This window comes from Panonychus citri, unplaced genomic scaffold (genome assembly GCF_014898815.1).
Source record: "Panonychus citri isolate SS breed McGregor unplaced genomic scaffold, ASM1489881v1 Contig00136, whole genome shotgun sequence".
NCBI lineage: Eukaryota > Metazoa > Arthropoda > Arachnida > Trombidiformes > Tetranychidae > Panonychus > Panonychus citri.
In genome coordinates, this window is record NW_026515541.1 from 1,463,736 (window position 1) to 1,474,815 (window position 11,080).

The 11,080-nt window shown below is 30.6% G+C and overlaps 1 protein-coding gene across 1 annotated transcript in view; it reads left to right on the forward strand.

Annotated features, from left to right (window-relative positions):
* Positions 1–11,080, forward strand: part of LOC128392688 (nephrin-like) — a 78,314-nt gene that overhangs the window by 66,589 nt on the left and 645 nt on the right. Inside the window, exons 8-11 of the mRNA XM_053352754.1 lie at positions 2,035–2,787; positions 7,242–8,315; positions 9,476–9,558; positions 10,277–10,674. Of these exons, the coding sequence (XP_053208729.1) occupies positions 2,035–2,787; positions 7,242–8,315; positions 9,476–9,558; positions 10,277–10,450 (2,084 nt within the window). The 3' untranslated portion in view covers positions 10,451–10,674. The remainder of the gene's footprint in view (positions 1–2,034; positions 2,788–7,241; positions 8,316–9,475; positions 9,559–10,276; positions 10,675–11,080) is intronic.

Genomic DNA, 11,080 nt, shown 5'->3' on the forward strand with positions numbered 1-11,080 from the left:
GTTAAAGTAAACTTAACGGTTAACCGAAATTGTAATAATATTTATAACAATTTGAAAGGTTGATTGTTGTTAAATCATCAACAGTTTGATGGTTTAACTTAACCAGCCAATTTGATTAACCGATCGATTGTAATAACAATTGAGCTAATCTAAATTTCTTGAATCGATTTTATTAATAATGAACAAAAATTGGAAAGTTAATCACATCATTATTTTACCAATAGACAACAAGATAATCAAACTAATTTAGCTGATATTAATTTCCAACTCTAATCATTATTTCAACTAATTATTTTCTTATATCATGATAACAGTTATCACTATGATACATATGAAACTTTGCATTTACCATGAAAATATATTAATATTATCAACTTTTCATTGAAACTGATTCTCAAGTGAGTTAATTTCTGTTGGAAAAACTTTAAAGTTGATTTAGTTTCATCTTTGAATAAATAACAACATCATTAGGAAGAAAGTACCATGTAAATTTGATCATTTTTTTCACTTTGTTTATCATTAAAATTGATTAATCTACAAGGGAATTGTAATCACAATCAATTAGATTTTCATTTGAAAAACTATTTGCAAATGTAAATCAATTTATTCTTACATGATGACAGTTTCAACTGGAAACTTTGTTCCAATTTTAATGAGCAAAAACTCATAAGGTTTTATCGGTGAACTCATTTCATCTCTAATTCATGGTAATAATATTCATTTGGCCCACTAATCAAAATCTACTGGACTTAATCATGATTTTCATCTTTAATCGTATATATGAACAATCAACTAATTTTGTTATTGATTTTTTTTTTCATGTTCTTTTTTGTTCTGAACGAGAAGAAAAAAGTTCTGAAATGATTGAATTACCTCCTACTTACTTTTTACTTTATCTTCGTGTAATTTTTTGTTTCTTACCTGATGATGATGGAATTGATGTATTGACCATGATGAAGATTGAATATAAATACTATTCTGTATCAATATTTACTAAAGAATTGATTATGATGATGTTTGGTGTTGATATCATGAAAATCATCAACCTAAAGTCTTTTATTAAAATGGTTCCAACTCTTGATCATCTTTCATCAATGATGTTCAATTAAGATGAAAAACAAAGAGGATGTGGATGATAAAGTAAACCTTTTCTTTTCCATCATCATTTTTACCTGAACTCTCAAGACTCTTGACTCTTAATTCAGTTTATTGTTTGTCTCTTTCATCAAAATCTACACACACACACACATACAAACAAATCTCTCAATGAAAGATTATCATTATTACTATGATGATGATGATGATGGAAAGTAATTGTCTTCTGATCAATATCATCATCATCTTCTTCATTTAGCAATCAAACTAATTGAAGACACTAAAAATTAAGATGAAAGTAAATGATTAATAGAAAACAAAGAGCAAATAACAATAGTTTCCATCAAAGTCTAACAATTTATCTCTTTTCTATTTCTTTTTTTTTCCTCTTCAACGATTTTCCTTTCGTTACAAGAAAAAGCAAAAGAAGATAAAATCTCTCATCATCATGTTCCATTAAATTTACCTTCTCAACAGTTATAAAGATCATAATTAACTTAAAATCTTAATTAACTTTAGGTGTCATCTTTACATTAGTGTAAATTGATTGATCACTTGAAGATAACGAAGAAGAAGAAAAAAAAATCGTTAGCAATGAATCTCCAAGCGTACAAGAGATGGCGACACTTGAAGTATTAATTAACGAAAACAATTTAATTGTTACTCTTTGAAAGTTGATGATTGAAGTTGATTTTTCTTTATATTTTGAACATTTTTTTGCTCTTCTACGATTGGAATTGTTATTGATTACAATTAACTCTTTGCAAGGTGAACGAGTGGGTGGGGGGTAAGTCGGTTTCTCGGCAATTAGCTCAATAACTAATTTCTTTTTCTTTCTCTTATCTTCCTTTTCATCTTCCTTTTCCTCCTCTTCTCTCACCTTTTACCTCCTACTTACCTTTTCTTTTTCAACTCTAATTAATTATTCCTTCAATTCAGATTCTGCCAATATAAGTGAACCAATAAAGATACGCCGAGCATTTGGTAAAACTGACCAATGGCCCGCTGAGGGTGATGATAATTTTCAACTCTTATGTCTAATAACCTCTAACCCTGAGCCTAGAGTTAAATGGTTTAGGGGAGACAATGGACCTCCCATGGATTGGTTTAGGGTTAAATATAGCCTTGAGTTAAGGTCAGGTCACTATGTGTCCATCTTAACGGTTAATAATGTTACCCGAAGTGATACTGGTCATTATAGTTGTTCAGCTCATAATTCATTAAACTTGATCGCCTCCGTCCAAACGATTTGGGTGCCAGTTGAATATTCACCAAATATTTTAATTAAACGTAATCAACGTAAAATTGCAGCGGAAATTAGTTCAGATTTTGTTAAATTAACTTGTCAAGCTGATGGTTATCCAATTGTTAACTTTAATTGGTCAGTTAATGGTATGGAAAATTCATTTAAATATAAAATAATTAACGAGACGATAACAGTTAATGACAGTAACATGATTAACCACAACAACAACAGCAACAATATGGTTAATGTCAATTCCAGTAATCAATCAATGATCACCAGTAATATAAACAATGTTAATTATCCAGTTAATCCAGTTATCAGTTCAAATAGATATCAAAGTAATTTAATCATCTACAATGTAATGGAAAACGATTTTGGATCTTATCGTTGTATTGCCTTCAATTATCTTGGTCAAGATATTTTTGATTTTGAATTGGTCAGAAAAAGTAAGTTGATTAAGAACAAAAAAATTCATCTATTGCAAACTTAATCAAATCAACAATCAGTTTTATGTCAAGTAATTACTTAATTACTGTTCAATTTGATAGCAAATGAAGTGATACTGTTACAATTTAGTCCAATTGGTTCTTGTAATGAATTGAAATTGTGTTGATCACAAATAATCAAGCTTAGAATAGGAAATTGTTGAAATGTAAACCAAATCTCTATCTATTGAGTTGACCATTTATAAACTAGTGGTCAGTAAAATAATGATGCTAATGGTATGATAATGATAAAGAGAAGCGTGAAAAATGTTGTAACGGTTTAAAAAGGTAAAATGAAAAGGTAAGAGTAGCAAAGTTTTTTCCTTTGGTTATTATTTTTCTGTTAGTTAAGTTAATGGAGCCACGAATACGATTTACAAGTAAATGTACATACATGCAGCACTGAGAAAGAAGAGAGAGAGAGAGAGAGATAGACCAAGCGGAGGTCACTCAGTTAGATGGAAAAAAGAAGCTTTGTTTTCTTTTCAATGGTCAGTTCGTTGGAAATTTTTTCCTTCTCTTTTTTCAATCCTCGTGTTCCTCACTTGCTCTGGTCAAATTATCGTCTCTCTCTCTTTCTCTCTCTCTCATTCCATTGGTCATTCATTGACAAAGCAGAAGCAATAAGATTATAACATTGAATGGTCAATGGCGTCCATTTACAATTGAGCCTCTTTTTTGGTTTCTTTTGTTTCACAGATCTTATTATTTTCCTTTGGTGTTATTATTGACCTTTACTTGTGTCTACAATAATCTCGTATGTATGTGTGTGTATCTGCATTGGACCACCCTGAGTCCGTTCTAGTCCACTTCTTGAATGACGATCACGACAGCACGGACTTGTGAGACTTCCGCTCTTTCTTTCAGTTCTTTTTTTTTCTTTCTTTTTTTCTCTCCGTCTATTCCTCTTTGTCCCCTGGGCCAGAAAAGTGTAAATGAAAAGCTTGAAAACAAAAGTACATCCGCCGTTAGACTCAAAGTGGCCTCAAGCTTAAAATGCTTAATAATAAATTAACAAAGTAACAATTTCAATTACTGTACCGAATCAGTGACAATTAATCAATTGTAACAACATTAACAGCAGCAAATCCAGCAAACATGGTAATTCAAATTCAATGGACCAACATAAATTAACCTTTAAATTAAGTTAATCATATTTTTCTGACTCTCTCCAAACTAAATTAAAATTAATTTTTTTTTGCTTCTTCTCTCCCTTTTGTACCAAATGATTTAAGAGAAATGGTTGATTGTTAATCATCAAGATTTATGAGCTTAATTTTTTTACGTTTCTCTTTAAAATCTTGATTTTGTTGAGACTTTTTTTCCTCTTCGTTGTTTTGTCAACAATTAATCAAACTTTTTGCTCTTAACTCTATGAAAACAACAATCAACGGACACAAATCATAATCAGTTGATTGTTTAATCATCATAATTTATTGATAATATTTTTCTATCGTTAGAAAAACAAAAAGTTAATCAATTTTATTGTAAAAAAAACGAGAAAATTTATCTTCTCTTAATTGTTTCCTGGATTCTGTTTTTTTTGGTTCCTTTGAAGTTTTAATTGTTGGGTTGATTAGCTAATAAATTGAACAATCAAAATGATTTACACAAATTTAGACACGTATTTTAGTTATGTAGCAGTTTATTGGTTGTTAATTATCAGTTGGTTGATTAGTTTTGATTGTTCATCAGGGTTGGATTGAGAAAAGGTAAAAACTGACCGACTGGACAATATAATAAACTGGACATAATAATAATAATAATAATAAGCATTATTCAAGGTCACTGAGGTGATAATAATGGTCCATAAGCCGATTAAGTTAAATGTACATCGTATCAAGTTGAATGATTGAGAAATATTTGAATGTCAATTGTTGATTCTCAATTGTTAATGAAGGTTAAACCATTTTAACGGATTAATTTAAACAATTAAAAGTTAACATTGTGTAAATTTTTACTACAATTGAAATTGTATTAAACTTTTACTTCAATTCAATAAGACACACTGAGAGTGAATAGATTAGCGAAAATTTTCAATGGTACAAAGAGAAGACGAAAAAAAAGTTCTAATCGTGGAAACGAACAAAAAAAAACTTTTTTCTAGTTCGATGAATGTCAGTGCCATCTATTGGAATAGAAGAAAAAATTTCTTCTCTGGTGCAAACTTATCATTCGACTAATATTAAAATCTAATTAAGTAATAACTGAGAAATTATCAATACTTGTATATGTCTTTGATAGATTATTCGATTGATTGGGAATTAGAGTGATTATGATTGTGATAACTAATCTTGATTATGAGAAAATCGAATTGATTTGTTCTGATTTTGACAAATCTAATTTTCTAAGGTTACATAATTGTTTTAATTGTTTCGGTGTCGAATTGTAAATTGTAGGTTAGCTGTAATGGTGATGATAACAAGTGGAATGATGAGTTAGAGAGGAAAAGAAGGAGAAAAACAAACAAAAAGTTTTTCTTTTCTCTACTTTGGTTTGATTATTGATTGAAATAAACAAACAAACAGAAAATAAACGGTTTGAATACTGAATAGTTAACACTAATAAAGAGAGAGAGAGAGAGAGAGAGAATTGTGAAAAGTTGTCTTTCGATGAGAGAGCGAAAAGAGCAACGTGGAGGAAGAGAGAAAATAAGAGAGACTGTAAAATTTGAAGAAATCTTCATGTCCAGAGCTGTGGTCAGTCTTGAAGAAGAAGATGAAGATTTGAAGATGTCAAAATTGAGAAAATGAAGATGTCAAAAGAGAGAGAGAGAGAAAGAGCATGGGTGTTCAATTACAACTTCGTTTTGAAGGTTTGAGCGTTTTCAATATGAGGTTGGCCTAAGATCGTTTTGTCAAACAGTTGGTGGGTTTCTCTCTCTCTCTCTCTCTCTCTCTCTCTCTCTCTCTCTCTCTCTCTCTCTCTCTCTCTCTTTCCACTTCTCTTTCTGCCTTTTTCTATGTCTTCTTCGTCTTCCTTCAAATCTCAATTCATGCTTTTATGGCCCACCACGAAAAAAGCGTCTTCCTCTCTTTCTTTCTTTCTTTCTTTTTCTCTTACTTCATCATCTTCCAAACAATCTTGAGGTAATAAATTAACTATATCATTATTAAGGCAATACTCAACTTTTTACTTGCTCACTCAGCTCACTACCCCCTTGTATGTGTAGCTAAGCTTGAAGATGATGATGGAAAAGAAAGAGAAAAAAAGAAAGAGAAAGATGATTTCTCTTTGGGAATGGATAATATCTGTATGTATATTTATGGATTAAGATAGAGACCACCCTGTAATAGGGCCTCAAGCTATGTTTGTAGTATAAACGGTTTTCTACTCTCTCTCTCTCTCTCTCTTTCTCTTTCTTTTTCATCATCATCATCTTAAAGAAGAGAGAGAGAGAAGAAAAAAGTTAAGACATCGTAAACCAGCAAAAGGGACATTGGTCACTTTCCAAATGAAACCAAGCCTTCAAGGGTTGAAGGTAAGGTTAAAGGTTGATGATGATGAGAAAGCAAGAAAACAATTTCCGTTTCATATTATTGATCATCTTCATCTTCATCTTCATATCCTAATCCGTATCATCTCACGTGACCAATGTTGCTAGAGAAAAGAAAAATAATGATAACAATAACAACAATCAAGAAAATTGATCTCGATTAAGTTAATCAAGAGATTAATACTAAAGTTAAATTGAAATAATTTTCGTTTTTTTCCCAATCTTTCATAAGATTATCATGATTAACTAAAATTACATGTTATTAGTTAAATCGTAACAATTGATTATTTTGTTATCGTTTAAATGTTTAAAATTATTTACTAAATAATAATAATGATAATAGTTAATTCAAATATCATATCATACAATTTGATTAGTGATTCGTGATTGCATGATAAATGATTAAGATAAATTCAGATTATGATGATGCTAATCAATGATAATAAAGGTAAACCCAAGTTATCACAGGTAATCACAGGTAAACATTTATATTAACACGACATATTACCTTTCCTATTATCATGAGATAATCAATTTAACCACAATAAGTATAAGGTAATCAGACAATTTAATCAATGATTATTTAATTATAATAATAATAATAACATATCAATACAATTTAAATGATCAAGTAATTGAATTTGTCTTGAAAACAGAAAATCATTTCAAGATTAAATTGTAACTCGAGATCTAAATGATTTAGTTTTTGTTATCATACTGATTGTTAACAATTAAATTAAAAACTTAAATTGTTACTTTAAATTGTTATAAGTAATATATTTATTAATATATGAAATCAAGGCTCGAAATGTAATTTGAAACTATGAAAATATCGTGATGTTGATTTTTGATTGATTGATATTGAGAGTTACCTTTATTTGATTGTGATGATTAACTGTTAACTTTAATTGTTTAATAGGTATTCCGGAAGCTCCAGTTAATTTAACTCTGGTCAATGTTACACATAATAGTTTGACCATCTCATGGGTGCCCAGTTTTGATGGTGGACATGAACAATCATTCAGAATTAGATATAAACTCATCAAAAGTGATTATTCATTGGCACCGATTTCACTGACATCATCATTTGGATCGTTTTTGACCTCATCATCGTCCACATTGTCAGGGGAACAGGTCAAGTTGTCCTCTGATTATTTCTATGCTTATCCACCCACAGGGTCAACAGTTTTCACCATCGACTCATTAAGTCCAGCGAGTGAATATATAGTAACTATATCGAGTCGAAATAAACTTGGTGAAAGTACAATTTCGAGGGAATTTGTTCGAACTCGAACACTTTCCGATCCAATTGTTATCGATCGTGATAATCCATTGATGTCGATTGTTGCTACCGTCGCGGGTGAACGTAAATCGACCAGTGAGATCAAATTAATCGCTGGAATGGGAACAACCCTTTTAATTGTTATCCTTCTAATCGGTGGTTCGATTGGTTGTCTAACGATTTCATGGGCCACTCTTATTTACTATAAGCGAAACATTCCCTTTATATCGGCCGTTCAGCCCAATGATTCATGTTCATCGTCCAGTTTAACCGCTTTTACCTCTAATCAGTCCGGTCATCATCATCTTCATCATCGTCACCATCATCATAATGATGAAAATGGTTTAAGTAAAAAGTTAAATCAACAATCAACGATTACAACAGCAAATAATTCACATAACCAGGGAATCAAATTTCCCACTGAACTTAGTCATGATTCTGTTGGTGGATCGGTAAATGGTAATCCAGTTAATTGTGGCGGTGGTGGGACAGTCACTTTGACAGACTGTGGGACCAACATTGATGTGGGCAGTGGTGGTGGAGGTGGAGGTGGGTTCGTAACTAATTGTTCAACTAACATTCCGTTTGTCATCTCTTCCAATACTGTGGGAATTTGTAAATGTAATGACAGTTCAACGGCGATTCCATTGATGGTTCTTGATGAGAAAATTTCAATTGCCGATCTTAATGAAAAATGTTACTCATTTCAAAGTAAGTGGACTAAATTATTGAACATTAATTAAGTTTTCGAAGAAAAGTTTTTTTCTTGCAAAAGCGCCATCTATCGATTAGTAAATAAACTTCCGTCGATAATTAATATTTGTAATTAAGTTGAGCAAATATTTTTCTCTGGTTGTAATAAATCAATCATTAGCTGTTGGATAAGATTTGTATATGTAAAGGGAAAATACTGTAATCTTAATACTACAATTGTAAATTCATCAATAATAGGAGAGAGAATAAGATAAAAATTAAATTACAAGTAAACAAGAGCTAACAATTGGTAATATTTGTTAAGTGATTTAATTGGAATAACTATTTAATTTGTGTTGGTCAATAGATTATAATCTAAAGGTATTAAATGATTGATAAACGATTGGAGATCGTTTTAGAATGAAAATGACCGCAACGTTGAGAAAGAGAGAGAGAGAGAGATGAAGATGAAGATGAAGAATCTGAAGAAAAAAAGTTTGAAGAGTAAAAGATTCACCAATTTCTTGTTCAGTTTACTTGTAGAAATGCAATAGGAACCAACTCGGTGGTCATAAGAAGAGAGCGAGAGAGCGAGAGAGAGAGAGAGAGAAAAGGAAGAGAGATGATGATGATGATGATGATGAAGATGATGCTTGTGTAAAAAGTGGAAAACAAGGATAAAGTGAATTTGAAGCTTCTTTATTTTTCTTCTTCCAAAATGGTAACCCTCTTTTCTGCTATAACTTGGGCCACCCTGATTCCATAATATTGAAATATAAAACTTCAGTAAGGAGGAGGAGGAGGAGGAAGGAGGGAGGTAGAGAGAATGAGCTAGTGAGTAAGTGAGTGAGAGAGAGAGAGAGATGAAGAGGGAGGAGGTTTAACTACAATCACTGCAAGAGAGCAGTTAACAAAAAAACATAACGAATTGTTTGAAGATGAAAAAAGGAAGATGATTTCGTTGTTGATGATGATGTTGGGATTGGTTTAATTGAGAGTTAATTGTTACTCAATCGTCGGTTTATGTTTTCATATGCGTTTGCAATTCTGAACTAATTTCATTTCACTAATTTGATTATTCTCTTTCTTTCTTATATCCATTATCATCATTTATCCAAATTGTCTCAAAAATGATCTTAATTAATGGCAATACAATTAACATCATCTTAATCTGAAAGATAATAAGGAATATGAATCAAAGTTAATGGCTTCAATTGTTGAAGGTGGACAACAACCCGATATATTGATGAACCAAATTAAGGTGAAAATATTAACCATTACAATTAATTTGCAAGCCATCCAATCAACTAATTGATTATAACCTGAGATTAACAAAAAAGGCAAATGATATTAGAAGTGAAAAGAAAACATTAAAAGACAAACAAAAGGCCAAATAGCCTGAGGGCAGTCTGAAGATGAGTCCAAATATCATGTAACTTAAATTGTTGTTTATCTTTTTTTTTTCTTCTCAAAATTCATACATATATTAATGGATAAATAATATTATCATGATTGTTCATATGTAATCATTATAATCATGTTAAAATAACCGCACGCGACTCTCATTAGTCTATTAATTACTTAATCACGTGATGGACCTTTTTTTTATACTTAATTAACTATTAAGAAATCAAGGTAATAATCATAATCATAAGAAAAACTTAAATGTTAATCAATTGACCACCGGAGTTGAATTTACGTTGAAAACCTGAATTGAAAGTTAAATTGAAACATTAATTTAATTCCCTATAAGTTTTCAATTGAACGTTTTCAACTAAATTGTTGAGCAAAGTTAATCAGTTAATCAGGGTAATCAAGTGTCCGATTAATTTATCGTATCAATTGTTGATCAATGATGGTTGTTTCATTTGACTTTTCAATGAGTTAATTTTAAATTTGTAGACTCAATTGAACATTGGAATCATTTTCTTGCCTGGAATCATGATTGGAAGTTAATTGTTTCAATTAATTGTTTACAGGAGCTTGTTAATCATGCTGTTTGCTGTGAGAGTGATTATAAATTGGCTGAAGATTGTGATGGTAATATTCATACAGTTGCGACATTGAGACGTATCCCAAGGGTCAATATTATCGATGGTGAATACTCACTGACCACCGTGCCGGAAGAGGAAATGGAAATGGAGATTGTTTAACTTTTTCTCTCTCTCAGGGAGAAATTTGGAAATTTTCTATTGAATTTGATTGTTGGTAATTATCATTGATTCTCATGGGAATCAATCATGATGATGAACTTATTTGATTTACCACCATGATGATTATGATGATGATAACAGTTAATCAACATTGATATCGATATCAAGGTGATCATCATTTACTATTATTATCAATTGATTCAATCATCAAGTAAAAAAAAAAGGTAACTATCATTAAGATTCAATTAATTGATTAGTTTAAATGATAATCAAAGTGAAAACTTTTCACAATTAAAATGCATTAATGAGCCAGATTAATTACTAATTACTCTGTTAATTGATTAATTAACGATCATTAGTAATCAAAAGTTGTTTTTATTGTTAGATTTTTAGTTTTTTTCCCCAGTTAATTTGATTGTTGACGCCGGAAACTAATTTACTCAAAGTTAATTGTTGATAGGAAATTAAGCTTTCCCATCAAATTGTAAGACAAATGCAATTAAAAATCGTTTGATTAAAAAACTTTTTAATTACGATGAGAGAGTAATTAAGATTCACCAATGGGATTTCAATTCCAAAAGTTTGAGAATTTCTCTTGCAAATTAGTTAATTAAACAACAATTAACGACA